Here is a 19,245-nt window from a genome sequence, read left to right on the forward strand (position 1 = left end):
ATAGAGTCACGTAGTTGAAAGCATATGGCAAAAATTCGGAGAAAATGGCTACCAATCGGATTAAAATGCTTTTTATTGAACAATACGGAAAATACGGGTACTTTTACGGGCCCGAGTAGAATTGTAACATTTGTGGCCATGGGTTAAGCACTTTATATTTTAAATTTGAATGTTTATGTAGATGTAAGGGTTGTAAATGGAGAAGGTGCAAAAAAAACAGGTGAAGTTCAGCCATGACGCTCGTGACGGACGAGCGTCGTGTGATCCATGGATACTCATTGGCTAACATGAAGGCGTGCTATTCAATTTGACGCAAGCCTCTGTACATATATAGGGTAATGTACAGCTTGTATTGTCAGACTTATTTCACGAGTTGAAGCGCATCACTGAATCAGAGCTACATACATCTGTGTTGTGAATACGTTGTTTCTGGGTTCCTCTGAGTAGGGTTGGATCAGATCATTGATTCTCGTAAACGCTCAAGTTCATCATCTCATGAATATTAAGTGGATTTGATGACATAATAGGGCTAAGACCAGCCCTGGCATCGTTCAGCATCCATTAGTGCAAGGTCTGACAGAGCTTTCATCAGACTTTTTTTTACCGGCCGACGGGTGGTGGTGGATAACTTTTTGTTTTCAGCAACGACGGCAGAAACCGATCTGAAAGAGCAATGGCTTTGAGAGGATCACTACTTCGTCTTCTCAGGACACAACTCGACCACAACTGCCAACAACGCAGGGCACAATCTGTGGCAATTCTTGGCGCTCCGTTCTCTAAAGGCCAGGTAAGCTATCCTATGACATGGAATATACATTAATAACGCTGTTATTAACGGATCTAAAGAATGTATGTGGTCTTAGCTAAATTCCATTAAAGCTATGGTATCTGATATGAATGCCATTAAGCTACGTAGTAGACTATATAACCTACATTATGTAGCTATATTCACAGTTTTTGTATTCATTTTTACAGAAAAGGAGAGGTGTGGAACATGGTCCCAAAGCCATCCGAGATGCGGGTCTGATCGAACGGCTTTCAAACTTAGGTGAGTTAAGATGCGAGGGGTGATGCGTGTACCCGGTGACATGATTATGTAACAGTAACAGTGGATGAACTTGACTGATCCCTCTTCATCTCCGGTTTAAGCTATATAACATTAGGCTAGTAGGACGGCTATACATCATTAGGGTGTGTTAACACGGCGAATTAAACGGTTTTGCTCAGACAGATAATTAAGCGCTCTATTAGCCACATGTGTTCAAGTTCAAAAACTCATTGGTGAGCCGCATGGAGGGTAACCGGAAGACTCGCCCCAAAACACGCTCGCCCCCATTCTTTTTCGCGGACCACTCAGCGGTTTTGTATTCGTGTATTTGTTTTACAGAGGATAAGGTTAGAAATAAGTTTAGGGTTGGCATGAGGTTAAGTTTAGGAATAAGGCTAGATTTTGGCCCCGTTTGACTGAGGTTACGACGTTTTTACTTGGTGGCGACCGTTCCGAGGTCGCCGGATTTGCCTCGGGGTGACTGTGTTTTGGGGCGAGCGTTTTGGTATTCGCATGGAGGGAGGCAGGGAGCAGGAAAGGATTCCCACCCATTGTCGTCACTGCGGTCGGAGCCATGATCCACTGCGTCTACAATGTGACTGGCTGGGGGAACGCCTACGCTTTGTACTGTACTGTCTGCGACGTACAGTTCAACGGCTTTGTACTGTAGCCTAGACTTGAAAGATGATACGCCAAAAGGAACCTTTCAAGTCTTTATTTGGGATGAATGACTCACCCTCGGGGTATGAAAGAACTCCACACCTTGTCAATGAAGGGAACACTAAAAAGAAACGAGCTTATGCTGTTCCCGGCTTAATAATAATAATAATAATAATAATAATAATAATAATAATAGTTATTTGTATAGCACCTTTCATGACATCAAATGCCCAGTGCTTTACATAACATAAAAAAGGGACCAACAAAAGAAAAAGAACAATACTAAACCAGATTAAAAAGAATAAGACCAAGAACAAATTAAAAGGAGGCATCAAAATTGGCATAAAAATTGAAACAATACAAGAAAATAGCAAAAACAAAACATCACTACATCACTTTAAACCAGTGCCTGATCTGAGAGCTTAAACTAGTAGCCCTGTCAGGCATAGGTTCCTTACAATAAACGAATAATGATTGATAGATTAGGGAAGGCAATGCACACATTTAACCATGTAACCTATAAAATAGCCCTTAGGCTAGAAATGGAATGTGCAAGTCATTTTTTGCAAGATGATCCTTGTGGCATTTTGTCCCAGTCATAACATGAGATTAACATGTTGCGCAACACCATCTCCCACTTTCGCCCTACAGCAAATCCTGTAGATCCAATTAATGTATTTTCCTTATGTTGAACTTTGTTGCTATGAAGCGGGCGGTTGACATAATTTTAGTAGACAGATTCACGAAGAGCTATGTATCTACATTTTTTCTCGTTTTGTCTAAACTCAATTTTTTTTATGTAAAGGACCCCAAAATGTATAAATAATGTTTCAATGTTATGATCTACAAGCGTGTAGATTGTCCATTTTCAAAGAGCTGATGTGTATAGGGTTACAGTGGTTAAATTGATTTTTTGATGCTAAATTATATTAACTAATTTTGCTGGGGACCCCCTGGAACCCCCTCAAGGACCCCTGGGGGTCCCTGGACCCCATGAGAACCACTGGGCTAAACAACAGATTGAACCTGAGGACAGGGAAAAATGTGTCATGCCTAAAGTAGCTGATTAGGGTGACAAGCTATATTTGTAAGGACATTATTACATAATTGCACTGACAGGAACAAGAAAAGATTAACACATTTTTTTTTACAAGGCCCTAAATGGTTTAGCTCTCTGCTCGCTGACCTCTCAGATCAGGCATTGTTTAGTCAGGGGATATACAATAGTACCTTTTTATTATAACATGAGGTTAAGCGGCAATATTTAATCAACATAAGCACCAATGCCTCCTCATGCTTATTTGGCCAAATTAACAAAGACTAAAACAAAATACATTTTCTGTATATTTAATTTTTAGTTAGTATAAATTCAAGTAAACATTTTTAAATGTTTGTATTTCACACCTTCTAGTTTTAGTTTAGGTTTAATTAAACCTTGCACCGTTATGTGACAGTATTACTGAAAAAGGACTAGTGAATAATGGGCTCCAGATGAGTCATTGGATTGAGTGACTCATATACTCTTAAGGAGTCTCAACCTGAGTCAACAATAGGCAAATGAACCAAAGACTTCATATTATTATGAAAGACCTGCACCAACACTATAGTTTATGTTGATGGGGAAGTAGCAGTGACAGTTAAATTATTTTAGTGCATGCCACACAAAAGTGGAAAGTCCCATTTTCTAGGCACACAAATACACAAAAGGCTTAAACATGCAGACTAGTTTTAAGTTACACAACTCAAAAATTCTAAATTCAAATATATTGTATAGGAAGGGGGAAGAAGGGAAATGGTTCACAATCACATCATGATCAATCTCCCTGATTGGACTTTGTTTTACTTTAACTTAATTAGAGAGATTACAGACCACACCTCTACAACACCTGCTTCAAAGTTTTGTACAGTGGACTCCCTTCTTATCTTTATACTTTGGTAATTTATTTTACCCTAACAATGTGGAACAATATATTGAAATTAAGAATATTTTAGACATCTTGACATGTCTGCTTTACCTTACACACTGAAGATTTCAATATATTGTCTAGCACTATTTTAATGTCAATAGTCATTTTGTAGGGGTAGGTGTAACTACAGTACCGCAATTAATTAAGATCTCATTTTGGAAAGGATTTTTAAAGCTCATGTTCATTAGGCCTATCTTATACTTTCAAATACAAAATGAAAGTACCAGTAAAAATGTAATGTCGTTGGAAGATACGTGTGTAGGGTGTTTGTCATATGCCTGGTGGCCTTTTGCCCCGTTTGGCACCAGTGAGAAAATATATTCAATGTCAGGTTTCATTGCTGCCATGCCACCACACGAGCACTTGCCAATGTATGAAACTGAATCTTCAACAGAAGTAAATACCATCCCCCTTACAGCATATCCATCTGTTCCCCTATCTAGATATGGAGGTCAATTAACCACTTGAACCCAGCATCCCCATTTTGGGGGAACATTCACCAAAAATAGATCTACAAGATCAAAGCACATCGCAACAAAGCGCGTTGTGAGGTTGTATACCGGCTATCTTTAGAGAAGAGATTTGGTAGAGTTGTAACTGATTTTGTCCACATCACAGAGTCCTACTTTTAATTACAGAAAACCATGGCCTCCTTGAATCGGCAATAACATTGTTATAATTCTGACCGAACAGTAGTAGAACTGGCATTTAAAATACTGCTGCACTAATGGGATTTTACTGGCTTTAATTGTACAGCAATACATGCTCAAAGTTGCATCAAGACAAGGGCTATTCCTGTCCCACCTACGAATGGTAAAGAGGTACCAAAGTTGGTTCCCCTTACACCAGCAGAGTAACTCTACACCGTCAGGGCTCGTATTGCCAGACGTGCCCCCAATATCGCATCACTTGTTTACCCCAATGCACCGCCACCATGTCCTAAAACTAGGTGGACATTTTTCGGTGTTTATTCCCTCCATGCATTTAGAATGAGCCAGTCTGCCCTGGTAAGGCTGAAACCTGAGCACATCTGGGAAATGGGACTAATGGAAAGTGCTCCGTCACCAATGTTCCACTGCCGTTTAATGACTCAGCCTCATCAATCACGGAAATGGAGAAACTGGCCGGAGGGAATAATCTGGGTTATTTGCTGTATAGAAGGTTCATCTTGAGATCCATGGAGCAGTATGAAAGACTGCTACTTTCATGTGCAATTCTGTTTGTGGCAGGATGGCCTTGTAGTTAGAGAGACCCTCTCATAACTGAAGATGTTACACAATTGAGCCCCATAACAACAAAAGTGCCGGTCAACTTGCAAATAATATGATGTGATACCCTTATTTGTGTAATTAACCCCCACACTTTATAATCATTGTATGTCTCTCTGGAGCTTCATGTAAAATCTATAAACTATCAAATGTAAAGCACCTGACTTCATGGCAGTTTTCCTGTTTTGTCAGAATACCCTGTGCACGACTTTGGCGACCTCAAGTTCCATCATCCAGAGAAGGATGACTCCTTCATGCACGTGCCCTTTCCTCGCACTGTCGGAAGAGCCAATAAGCTCCTTTCAGGTGCTGTTAGCAATGCTGTCGGGGCTGGACACACTTGTGTCATGCTTGGAGGTGACCACAGGTAACTGAGAAGCTCAAGCTGCCGTTTCATTTGTCTCCAGAATTTAACACGTAATAGTGCTACATGTATCATATACATACTGTATTATCAGCTATCACACCTACGAGCTCCCTTCTGGAATGTTTTGTTTATCTCTATATTTTTTTATCAACTCTTTAATAGTTTTAGTTTTGTTTTCAGTAAATATTCCAATCTCAATTTCTGTTCACAGCCTGGCTATTGGATCAGTGGATGGCCATGCTCAACAGTGTCCTGACCTGTGTCTCATCTGGGTTGATGCCCATGCAGATGTGAATACTCCAACGACCTCACCCTCAGGGAACCTCCATGGACAGTCTGTGGCATTTTTGCTCAAAGAGCTGCAAGATAAGGTGAGAGAGAAGACACAGTCAGTCTGCAGTTAACTCAAGCAACACTAATAATAAACTGGAGGCACACTATCTACAGTTCCCTCTGCCCTCCACAAGGACACAACAGTAGCTGTAATAATAATGATTTAATGTATTTCTATACAAATGATGAATGGAGTTACAGCGTGGTAATCAATGATGATTAAAAGCCCCTCTACGGGGTGCCAATGGCCTAGTCCTAGTGGCTACCACATATAGGCTCTAATGCCTGACAGGGAGTCTCGAGTTTGATTCCCGAGCCCGATGGCCTTAGCTGCGTGCCACACCCCATCCCTGCCTACCTGATTCCTGTCTCTCGCAGAAAAGCCTAAAAATATATATATTTTAGAAATCATCATATATCATAGAAATGTACATAGAAATGATGACTGGAGTTACAAAGTGGTAATCAAAAATCATTAAAAGTCATGACAAAGCAAAAGTAATTTAGGTTTGAATAACAAGGGTAAACAAGGAATATGAAAATCACTAAAACAGGTAAAAACAAAGATTATGCCGATTAAGTACTAAAGTTGCTATACAAGCAAGTTTTGTTTTGTCCCACATAATTAATTATTTTTATTGAATTATTATTGCAAGCCGATTAGCCGAAAGGTTTCACAATAGTTCATTCCCTCCAACAAGATACTAATAATAATTGTTTATCCAATCCGTCATTCACAGATGCCAGACATCCCTGGTTTCTCGTGGATGAAGCCTTCCCTCTCATCCAGGGACCTGGTCTACATTGGCCTGCGGGATGTTGACCCCGGCGAGCAGTAAGTGTACATCACATTGATGAGCTCTTATCAAGAGACCTACTTTAGATGTTAGATGTAAAGAAGCTGATACCAAGAGGTTGCTGATATGAGTACATTTTGCCCTTTGTAGTTTCATCCTGAAGAACCTGGGTATTCAGTACTTCACCATGAGGGATATTGACAGGATTGGCATTCAAAGGGTCATGGAAGTTACTCTCGATCATCTCCTGTCAAGGTAAATTAAACGGCTTAACCCACTGCCCTCCTATTTACCGTCTCTTCATATACTATACACAGGTACCTAGTTTTTCGGCTTTTGGAAAACAATCGTGTTTTGTTACTGATAAAAACCTGACCGATATATCGGTTTGGTTGATATATGGGCCATTATTTCGTTATCAGCAATTATGCAGCCAATTTGTCTGGATTTTACCTGGCGTCCATATTTAGGGCATGTCATTATAGGTCAAAATAGAAAATATACACATATATAATATATATAATACCGTATATAATATGCGCAATAAAAAATAACTATCTGAAAAAAAACACTGAGTACTACTGAGCTCAATTGACCATTGACCACCACAAAAGCATTGGATTAAAAAAACTACTCACTGCTTTCTCTTTCTTCCTGAACAGAAAACAGCGGCCGATCCATTTGAGCTTTGACATTGATGCATTCGACCCATCTTTGGCTCCTGCCACAGGGACACCAGTGAATGGAGGTCTGACCTACAGGGAGGGAATCTACATCACAGAAGAAATTCATAACACAGGTAAGGAGGAGGGGACAAACACCTGCACATTTTCTAAGATTCCTCTTTGTGTATTGTTTAAACAGTACTTAATCAATCGTAATGCTTCGGAATATCACTGCACTATTTAATCTACAATACAGTGCATGTTATCTGTGTAGGACACAAGATAAAACAGAGATTGTTAGTTATTTGAAATACAGTCCTTGCTTTCAATGTAGGTCACTCAGGATAAGAGAGAGTCTGACATAAGTATGTGTGGATGTGGTTGTGTTGATGTGCAGGCCTGCTGTCGGTTATGGACTTGGTGGAAGTGAACCCAACCCTGGCGGCCAGCCCTGAGGCAGTGGAGGCTACCGCAACGCTAGCAGTTGATGTCATCGCATCCTCCTTGGGACAAACGAGAGAAGGAGCTCACATGCAAGTCCACGAGATCCCAACTGCTAAACAGGACACAGAGCAGCTCTGCATCTGAGAAACGGGACGCAAGATGAGCTTCTATGGACTTTAATGGATATCACCACTGAGCATTCCACAATCTTGAAAACGATGACTGCAATTTACTGGAATTGTGGAGTTGTGGGTCTGTTTATTTTTCTAGTCTTTTTTTCCTGTACTGTATAGCATTATGTTCAATGGTCAAAAACGTATGAATTCATAAATGCCCAACTAAAGGGCTTTAAAGACAGTTAGTTTTCATCACTACTACTGAGGCAAACACTTTTTGACCTGACAGAAAACTGCCATCATAATTTTTGCTGTGGATTTTATTTAATTAATTTAAATTAAATAGCAATGTTAAGGTATTTAAGTTCAGCATAATTGATATATGATGTAAATTAAGTGTTACTAAAACCACTGTGGCAGCACATTATCTGGTGTGCTTTGGCTTACAAGGAGATTGTGAGGCTGGATCTTCTGTGCATATGTTTTGGCTCACAAAGTTATGAGGCTGCCTCATAGGTATGACAAATGTTTGTTGAAAACATGTCCATCGTCTTGCTAGGGACGACATTTTCTTCAACTTTTCAACTGAAAAGAAATGTTATTTTCATCAAGCAACGGCAACAAAGTATAAATTGGGCTTTAAGTGGCTGTGCCAGTTGAATTGTACTGTAGTTATGTGTTTGCACTTTTGGACCAGCTATGGTTCTGTATTTTTCATCGGTTTTTTGTATTTTGACAATGAACCTATGTGTATTTAGTATAATTATGATTCTTACTGTTTAGAGCAGTATTAACTTAGGTTTGAAACAATCTAATACATTTGCCTTTGATGTGACCACAAATGACTAGTGTTTAAAATAAAAAGTACATATTTTATCTTCGACCTTTGTGATCACGTCATTTCTGTGTGCAATTTTCCCTTCTTGCGATGGCCCATTACCCTTGTTATTTATCATCTCAACAGTATAACTTTTGTCCTCGAAAATGCCAATCATTTCACATATATTTAAGTACAAAATGGCGGCTGGCTTTGAAGTAAAATTGTATATACATTTTTCAATAGGTTTATTAGCCAATTCAAAATCTATACCAAACTAAATATGATTGATCAATGAATATCATCTGTCGGCATTTGCGTAAAGCCCAATACAACATAGTAGAGCACAAGATGAAATGTCCAAATAATCACCAAATGTTAACCCAAAACAAAGATATCACAAATCATGAGGTACTCGCTACCTATTACGGAAAGTTGTATAAAACAGAAGATACAATTTGTAGAGTTACTTCCTTGGCCTGCTGGCAGCGTGCACAAGAGAGTTGGCACTGATCAGCCTTGTGGTTTGTGAGATTAGCCCCAGACACACACTCACACCCTCTTTTAAACAGCTCAGCCCCTACTACAGTCCCACGCAGTAAAAAAGAAAGTGTCCCAAATTGGCTATTTAGAATGTTGCCCGTTGCAATCACGAGGTATGTCAGTGACCATGAACATATTTTGTAATCGAGCCCACTCTCCACCATTCAAACAAGTGACACAAACAAAACCCACCACACACCACATGAGGACGGTGAAGAAAAAACAGTGGCCAGAGTAGTAAGATGTGGTTTAAAAAAATAGCCTTATCACCTACTATGTCAGGTGTGTGAGCATTAATTCAATTGCAACTTGTAGCAGATGTTGATAGCCAGCACTAACAAGGCCTTACATCTGCTGTCATATGGCCAGCTCTAGGCAATAGCAGTTCTGTAACGGATGTCTGGAATATAAAATGAAACAATATGCTTTTAAGGGTTAACTTTAATACAGTGTAGGTAATTGGAATCTTAATTGTCAAAAGAAAGAAATTCCATTTTCAACATGTTCATAATATACAGTGATGTCGCAATAAAAAATATTGCATATGTGCGAGGAGTTTCCATGCCTTTCTGTTTTCATATTCATACTTTCTTTGATTGGCAGGTGTGCGATTCAGGTCTCATTGCTGATAATTGGCGGGCATCTCCAACCATTTGAACCCTAGCGGCTTCTGGGGTGAACAATCGTCAAAATAGCTTATCTACAAGGTCAATGCGACTCAATTAGCTATTGGCGAAGAGATTTGGTGTAGAGGGAAATACTAATGGCCCTAGTGTTGACTAAATGTGTATGGTTTAAGTGGTTGAGAAGTCACAATAGTATTCAATGGAACTATTTTGCTCATGGACACAATATTAAAATACAGTGGTAACACATTATACAGGGAATATACAAAGCCTACACACCCGTTAAAATGGCAGGTTCTTGTGAGAAAACAAGACCAGGGGACCTGGTTCTGCCAGACCCAGAATAACCGAGGTCCCTTTAAGCCCATGTATGGACGAAAGGGGGACGAAATTCTGTGTCTTTTATGCCCATGTATGGACGAAAGAGGGACTAAACCTCATGTAGGCCGACCCCTTGGGTCTGGCAAAAAATGTAAACCAAGATACCCTCTGTCACTATCCTGTTTTGCCCCAGCTTCAAACCCGGCGGGTCTCCTGCGCAAGTGCTGAAACTTTTACCACTGAGCTAATAGAGCCTGCCTGCTTGCTCAGGGGAGAAATTTAGTTTTGAACTTCACCTAGTTGTGTCAAACCAGACACAGGATCTAAATGTCTCAATAGAAGAGCAGGGACACCAAATACATTATATTGTACATACTTTCATTTGGATCATTACTGTGCTAAAAGATAAAATTCCTCTACAGCTTTCTAGTATATGGCTGACTGTTTAGTGCGTGTGTGGGGGAAGGGCCCTTCTCCCACACACACTAAACATTCAACCTACGCCATAAATACACCATAACTTCCTGCAGCTCCTTTAATGTTGTAAGCCTCTTGGCATCATCCCTAACCAGCTTTCTATTGTCTTTTCAATGTTGGAGGGACTTCCTGTTTCTAGGTAATGTAACTGCCATATTTTCCTTCATAGTGAATCAGAGTCACTGTAATTGATGACAGGTGTATACTAACTACAATTTTAACTACTATTTAACTATTCAATGTGACTGGCTGATTTTGAGAAGCGCAACACAACCACATCCTCAATTACAATTATGCAACCATTTTATATACGCCAGTTCATTGCTGTTTATACTGTACATCACAAAAACATGCCATTTTAACAGGGATGTGTAGACCTTTATATCCACTGTAAAAATGGATTAAATTGATACCATTTCATTAAAAAGTTCGGTACTACAAACATACAGTACTTCATCACATTAGCTGCTTATAATACAAAGGTAAAATGCATTTCAATCACAGCCTATAGTTGAGAAGTCATAAACCATTTTCCAAAGCTGCCCAAGTATCAAAGTATATCGGATACATTTAGACAGCATTGCCTCCTGTATAATTCCTCGCTGGGGAATGTAAGGATAATTTACTATTTTCTGAACTACATTTATACTCCTTCATGGAACCTGCTCTGGAATCAGCAGAATCTAGTGCCTGTCTTGGAAAGCTTCAGTATTTCTAGAGGGCATCACCTCAGGGGCAGAAGAGAGGCAATTCAAGTCGAATAAAACAGAGTGATTCTCAACAGTTGAGTCAAATGTCAGTCAGGTGTACCACTACTCATGGAGCAGAATCATCACTTGGATATTAACCCTGGTGACCCCATTAAGACTAAGTCATCTTGTTGTTCTCACATGCAGAAACAGTTTGTTTGATGCTGGAGGACAGCATTTGTGTAACTGGTTAGTTTATGAAGTGAGACCAGGAAAGGAAAGAAGAGGCTTTGCCTGGTTGTCTGTTGCCTCAGATGGTGCACGTAGTTCATTTTCTGAAGAACTTAAGGTAGATCACAGCACCCAGTATGGCAAGCTCCATTATAATGATGACAGCTAGTAGCAGCTTGTTGGTCATTAACCTGCAAGAGAATAATAAAGGTAGACATTAGGAAGAGGATGTGGTAGAGGCACAGCACCTTATGCATGAACTTCAGAGAAAACTGAATACTGGAGTTTAAATATATAGTGTAACTAGAACTTACCGTCGGGACATAGCACGCAGGACCTTACGGCTTTTACTAAGATTCTCTCCAGTGTGGACCAGCTACAAAATACCAAAAACACAGAAAGAAAAACTGATAATGCCATTCCATCAGCCAAACCAAATACCATAGGACATAAAAGCACTTCCATGTCCAGTGGGAAGAGATTTACAAGTGTATTGTTCTTTTCACTGCAACATTGACGTTTGTGCGACACACTCACACACACACACACACACACACACACACACACACACACACACACACACACACACACACACACACACACACACACACACACACACACACACACACACACACACACACACACACACACACACACACACACACACTATTGTGTTCGCACTGGGCAAATGAGAGAGAGAACTATAGCCTCAAGGTAGAGTGAACAAGGACGTGTAACCACCTGCATACAGCAGGGAATATTTCCGTACCAACATCATAGACATGACCTTGAAGAGCAAGTGGGCGGGGGTAATACATGCACAAAAAATATTAATAAAAATACTTGCAAAAATGGATGCAAGAATATTTTGGGAATGTCTTCCTTAAAGGAGCACTTTACCCATTTTCTTTTTATACCCCTTTCTCCCCAATTTAGTTGTTAAATCCTGAAGGGGGCGTCAACAAGTGTCACTAGGTAGCGGCGGACATCTTGGGGGGTCATAAACCATAGATATAGAAACCTAGATACCTCATTGGCCTCTGCAGTTCGTTGGAGCGACCCGTATCGCGGTCGCCATTTTAGAGGAGGCAAGCTACCATTCAAAGTGACTACAGGCCAATCACATCTCGTTGACTAATGGCCAATCACAGCACATTGACTACTGGCCAATCACAGCGCGTCTAACTTACTTTTGCTGCGCGGCTGCCTCTTACGAAAAGACCCTCCTCCACCTGCCTCTGATTGGCCTACCGAACGCCCCCTTATATGTCTGCAGCTACTATGCCACGCCCCCCGTCCCCCGTGGTGACGACACGTTGCCAAGCACTATATGCCAATTGATTCCTCACTACACATATTTCTGTGTTGTCAAAGCTGTTGTATTCTACTGCCTCACCTGCCAGTGAGGAGCACCAACCGGGAGGACTAGAGCCTTCATCCTACTCCTCCGGCCCAACACTCCCTGCTAACAGGTGCCACGCCAGCCCGTACGACTACATGTAGTGATATCACCCTCTACGCCCAGCTTCCCTCCCCCGAACACGGGCCAATTGTGTTCGCATAGGCGGATTTCCATTGGCATGGTACCACACCACACCACACCACACCGACCACCACAGCAGCGGTTTCCACTACAATGAAGTGGGTAGAGTGGTGTGTAAGTGGTACTAAACTGGTGCCTAAAAAGTACCCAGTCCTGGGTAGGTCTGAGCTAGGCCAAGCTGGGCCACATGCACAGGTGATTTGCATTTGTATACAGGACAGTTGGCCACTCACCTACATTCCATTGTTAGGCAAAGATTTACATTACAAATAAGTGTGAATGACCGGAGTCTGCTACTCATACCTGTGGATTTGAGCAGGGGTACTTTTGTGTAATGGAAACAGTAGATAATTTGAAGCGGTGCGGTTCTGGTCTGGTATATGCTGGACTGGACTGGTCTATAAGCCGTAATGGAAAAAGGGCTATAAATATATAGAGTGGACACTCGACAAAACCGGATGCACCACGGTGGATTCGAACCCACAACCTCCACAGTGATGGGCAAGTACTTTACCACTGCACCACCCAAGCACATCACCCATTTTCAACCTTATCTTTACTAATCACACAGCTTGGTTGAATGCTTGATTCTGATTGGTCAATCACTGATTCAGTGGTGTGTTATTTCTGTATAATGACCGAGGAGCTCTATAACAGACCGCTGTCTAATCAAAGGCTCAGAGCACCTGCTGCGCTGCTTGATTTTATGCTGTATCCAACATGACAGCCATGTCATTTACAGCTAAATATTGCTCTCAAGAATGTTTTTGAAAACATTTGAAGCGAGAAATAGACGATGTAATAACCGAAGAATGATGCTATTTGATCAACACTTCCTTGTTTTCTGAGGCGACCGTGTCCGCCATGCGCAACACTTATGGAATACTTTCATTACCGTAAGCAAGGAAATACCTGTCAATAATAATTGATAGGTCGCCGGTCATTATTGAGAAATAAATCACCCCGTCGGGATTTATTTCTCAATAATGACCGGCGACCCGTCAATTATCCCTTGCATAATTGGTCTCCACTAATACTCATTATCAGATGGCACCATTTCTATATACTCACTCTGCATCTCATTGGTGGGCTATGGATAGTTCAGAAACCTGCCTACCAGTGACATCATTGATTGGGATTCCAAGCTAATAGAAAGTACAGCCTTTCTCTCATGGGAATGCATGCAAAGGTCTCTTACATGTGACTACTTTTTGTCATTCCAAAAACCCATAAATCAATAACAAAACACAGTTGGCATGGCCTTCCGCCTTTCAGATATAGCTGTATAAATCTTATCTTAAATGCCATTATTTTTCAGATGTGTAGCCAATGTCATTAACTGTCGTCCCAGAACTCATTCTAAGGTACTTCCTACTCCCGATTCCAGGTCCAATACTTGTGGAAATACAAACGATATGTTCACAGAACCCTGTCATGGAAAGGAGCAGCGCTATGCAGACCCATTGTGCCTCCGGTCGTGGAAAAAAGCCTATTGTTTTGCCACCCCCTTGCGACTATCAATTAAGGGTGATTTATACCTTGTTGCATGACCACATCATATGACAAACATGTCCTTTTTGTTGTATGACAAAGGTATAAGCCTTATTGTGAAACCTACGTAGATAGCCCTAATTGATACGTCATTAGTTTGAATCCAGCTCATGACCAGCATCATGTCATGCCCTCTTTGGCTCTCTTCTGTTCATAGAGCATAAAGAAAATCTTCCATAAATCACCAGACAACTCACTCGGTTTCTTGTGCGGTCCAGCTGTTCCCTCTGCTCTCCCAGTTCCTCAATGATGTCACCACCTATTTGGTCCGTCTCAGCAGCAATACGCTGGCTTCGCTCAATGCTCTGCGTGGCGTTGTTTAGAGAATCAGTGCCCTGGAGCAGCAAGCTTCTCTGTGACTGCAAGTGTGTCTAAATGAGGTAAGGTGGGACAAATCATAATTCTTAGAAAAGGGCAAGAAATATAAAGATAAAGATTGATTCGGTCAATGAACCTACTGAAAACCAGGGGAGAAATCCACAAGGCACCAGTGACTGATAAATCACAAAGTTCACTTTTTACCAGCCAACTCTAGTTTAAAGTAATACAATGCAGGTCCACAAATAACAAATAGCCTCTGCTGGTCATTACCGTCACTGCATGCCGTTTGTTTATTCCTCCGTTACCCAGAATTCCATTTGTTTTCACCGGAAGACGGAAGCATTTCAAAAAGCGTTCTTTTAATTGTTTTATACTATCTGTGGATCGTTTCTCTTAGCCAGTGGAGCTTTAGTTACCGTGAGCTGTGTTTTCTTTTTCTGTTGTTTTTCGATCTTCAATCTCTTAAAAACAGCGTGAGATTCCTTTTTATTATTAGCGCGGTAGTTCCTGGCCAAACAGAAAACCGGTGCTTTTCCGTTTCCGTTTTCCGGCCGGATGACGTCATTTTAGCGGGAACGGCTCACCAGGCCACCTTTTCAATATAAACTAGAAAATGTGCTCCTCGGAGCACAAGTCTCCGCCAGCAGCAGGATTTTTGGTAAGGAATTTATTCCAAGATTGGAACTTCTTCTGCTAATATCTCCTGACTAAATGTTAGCTTGGCTGATGGCACTGATGTCACTTCGAAACATTACATGTTTCGAAGTGACTCACCTATTTATAGGTATGTATTTCGTCATGCGTCTCGCTAGCCAATCAAAGCACACCCTTTCAACACATTGTCACGTGTCACGTGAAGCTTGACCAATGTTAGCTTGGACACACAGCGAAAAACGGAACGAAAACATACTCTCCACCATGCCTTCGGCCTGGCGGAGACAATTATAATAGAAAAGGCTTTCGGGGGTGAAATTCATGAAGTGGGTGTTGTGAAACATTTGCCACTCAAAAAAAGATATACAATTTAACTTTAGTTTTATTAAAAAAGTTACCTAGTATTACTTTAAGGACAGAACCATAATTAAATGAGGTGCGGTCATCTGCTAAAGTGATCAGAATTATCAAAAAATATATGCAACTTGTCGAAGATTTTACAGCAGGAATATCCTAATAAGTAGTTTGCACAGGTCTGAAACCCACATTTCTATTCAAGTCTTCCAAAATATTTGAATTAATAGTTAATCAATTTGGACCCACCATTTCTTTCAGTGTTTACCAGGAATATTTATTAAAGAACATGCTGATAGTAACCCAGGGGTTAAACACTCCCCACACTCACACTGTGTTCATTTTGGGATGAATAGATGCCCAGGTGGCCAACTCCTTCCCCTGGCCGCAGCCCTGGATCCGTGCTTTTAAACTCTCTCTGTAGTTTGCCCAGGTCCCTGCGGTACAGGCGAATCTTTGTGACCATTCCATTTCGAAAAGAGGAGGGCGCAGAATGCAACTCTTGCTCCATTCCTTGTAACTGTGGACAAACAATAATATTATGTAAGATCATTCACCACACAACTTATGAGGGATGTTTATGCAATAGCAAACAGGTTATTGTTGACATACTTGGAGCTCATACAAGGGCATATTATCAATATGAGCTCATCAGTTATAATCACGAAAAGTCCTGATAACAGCACTGCAGCCATGGAAACAAACAAGCTCCTTCTTTGCTAATACGTAGCAAATGTTTGTTTGTTTGTTTGATTGATTGATTGATTGATGTACTTTATTTAGTAAGACATGAGAACAACAGTACATGGAAGTACAAATTCACAATATAAGGTCTACTAAACTGGAAGACTCATTAAGCACTGAGCTTGTTTAAGATGAGATCCCCATGCACACAAATCATGATGACATATAAGAGACAGACAGATATACACACTACTATACAGAACGTCATACAATCAGCTTACAGGTTACTGGTAATGAAGAGTGAAAATATGTACAAGAGAAGGAAAAAAATGGGGGGGGTAGGGGGGGGGGGTAGGTTAAGACTAGGTTAAGGGTCATTTTCAAATTGCAGCCTCCTGAAGGTGTATCTTTAGGGCAGTTTTGAAAGTGAGTAGGTTTTTACACTCCTTTACTCCTTTTGGTAGGGCATTCCACATTTTTGTTGAATAGCATAAGAACGAGTTCATTCCCTTTGTTGAGGCTTAACACCCAATGAATAACTCATTGTTATTATGTTACAGTCGATGTATGAAACCAAGAGAGGGACTTGCCATTTCTTCGGCCTCTCCCTGCCTTTCATCGAAGGTTCTCACCAATCTCTTCTTCTCCTCTGCAAATGCCAGGACATGGGGGACATCACATTAGCTTAGCATACACAGAAACGTTATTTATAATGTTAGCTTAGCCTTAGGGTTATTACACAGAAACACCATCTTTAATGTTATAGTACACAGACATAATTTATAATGTAATGTTAGCTTAGTGTTATATTACACAAACGGTATTTATAATGTTAGTTTTAGTTGTATTACAAGTACAACACTAGCCCTGAAACATGACATGACAGTCATGACAAAATTTCAACCTGGTTTTTGCACTTTCTCCATTTACGGCCCGCACGCCTACATAAACTTTCAGATTTCAAATATAAAGTGCTTACCCCATGGCCACGGATGTTACAATTCAATTCGGGCGGGTATGAGTAACCGTATCTTCTGTATTGTTCAATAAAAAAACATTTTAATCCAATCGGCGGCCATTTTTCTCATAGTTATAATGTATCAGAGTGCAATACACCTCCCAGCCGATAGGGTCGCGTAGTTGAAAGCATATGGAGAAAATTCGGGGGAAATGGCCACCGATCGGATTAATATGCTTTTTAGTGGACAGTACGGGTATTTATGCGGGCCCGAGTAGAATTGTAACATCTGTGGCCATGGGGCAAGCACTTTATATTTGACATCTGAACGTTTATGTAGATGTACAGGTTGTAAATGGAGAAAGTGCAAAAAACAGGTTGACGTTCAGCCATGACGCCCGTGGCGGACGAACGTCGAGTGATCCATGGCTATACAACACGACACATACATTATTTAGAGAAGCTTTTACACATAGTTAGCTACTACAAGTTTACCTCCGTAACATTTCGCAGCTTTCTCCGGCATCAGCTTCAGTTCTTCATGCAGTGACTTGTATATTTCGTGCAACTTCTCAAATTCTTCCGATGACATTTTGCATTCACTGTAGATCCGACCCCTTGATGAATACGCTCTCTCCAATACAGTCTACTAGCTACTAACTCTAATAATATCAGTTCGGTATTAGATACACTTTGTTGATAAATTAAATATCATAATTAATATCTCGGGACTCTCTTCCGCATACTACTGGTCCTTATCCGCAGCTGTTGACAACATCGTTTGTGCCTATGGTTTGTGCCTATAAATTGGGAGGTGGGTAATCACTTTATTTTTCAAGGTACCAAATCGATTTTTGTAAATATACATATATATATACACATATATATAATGCAAACGATGAAAGTAAAGATAAACACTGTTTGTGTCAAATATTTGTTTAACTATGGCCTTCTTTTATATACAAGCACAGAACTGGACAGCTTTCACTGGTGCATTCTGGTAAATGTAGGTTTGGCAGATGGTTCTCTTGGGGGAAATTATTTATCAGCTTTGTAATATAGTTTCTATCCAACAAATCAATAATTCATCCTCTAAAGCCTATACAATAATTATATATGGTCTTAGAGATTGAGTCTGTTTTACTTTTATAGCCAAGACCAGCTAATATGACTAGTATGACCAGCTAGTATTATATATTTAAATGTATAATTGAATTTAATAAACAATCAACTCTTTGGAAAACATTATTATTATTATTATTATTATTATTATTATTATTATCATCATTATTATTATTATTATTATCATTTTCCAGAGGAATGGTAAAACAGAAACTACCATGGTAGAGCATCTCTGTCACTAGCATAGGTCATTTAGCTACAGTACAGTACTAGCCATGGATCACACAACGTCTGTCACGACCGTCATGGATGAACCTCAACCTAGTGTTTACACTGTCTCCATTTACGGCCCGTACATCTACATAAACGTTCAGATTTCCAATATAAAGTGCTTACCCCATGGCCACGGATGTTAAAATTCAGTTCGGGCCCACAGAAGTACCCATAGCTTCCGTATTGTTCAATAAGAATAATGTTAATCCAATTGATGGCCATTTTCTCAGTTCTGTTGCCTAATCCTTTTAACTACACGGCCCTATCGGTTGGGAGGTGTATTGCACTCTGATAGATTATACTCTATGAGGAAAATGGCCACCAATCGGATTAAAATGCTTTTTATTGAACAACTCGGAATATAAGGGTACTTCGAAGAGCCCGTACATAATTGCAACATCTGTGGCCATGGGGTA

General features: G+C 40.4%; 2 protein-coding genes across 2 annotated transcripts; one reads left to right on the forward strand and one right to left on the reverse strand.

Moving 5' to 3' along the window:
- The first annotated feature begins 505 nt into the window (after window positions 1-505).
- arg2 (arginase 2) lies at window positions 506-8,545 on the forward strand. Its single transcript, XM_084045457.1, has 8 exons — window positions 506-787; window positions 976-1,048; window positions 5,136-5,310; window positions 5,522-5,681; window positions 6,384-6,478; window positions 6,591-6,695; window positions 7,103-7,239; window positions 7,503-8,545. Exons 1-8 carry the CDS (start codon window positions 674-676, stop codon window positions 7,691-7,693), a joined length of 1,050 nt encoding a protein of 349 aa, XP_083901583.1. The 5' UTR covers window positions 506-673; the 3' UTR covers window positions 7,694-8,545.
- A 925-nt stretch (window positions 8,546-9,470) lies between these two features.
- vti1b (vesicle transport through interaction with t-SNAREs 1B) lies at window positions 9,471-18,225 on the reverse strand. Its single transcript, XM_084044739.1, has 6 exons — window positions 17,930-18,225; window positions 17,067-17,125; window positions 16,124-16,312; window positions 14,661-14,834; window positions 11,684-11,745; window positions 9,471-11,560 (listed from the first exon to the last, which is right to left on the reverse strand). Exons 1-6 carry the CDS (start codon window positions 18,024-18,026, stop codon window positions 11,467-11,469), a joined length of 675 nt encoding a protein of 224 aa, XP_083900865.1. The 5' UTR covers window positions 18,027-18,225; the 3' UTR covers window positions 9,471-11,466.
- Between the last annotated feature and the right edge of the window lie 1,020 nt (window positions 18,226-19,245).

This window comes from Gymnoscopelus microlampas (assembly GCF_963454915.1).
Source record: "Gymnoscopelus microlampas genome assembly, chromosome: 20".
Taxonomy (NCBI): Eukaryota; Metazoa; Chordata; class Actinopteri; order Myctophiformes; family Myctophidae; genus Gymnoscopelus; species Gymnoscopelus microlampas.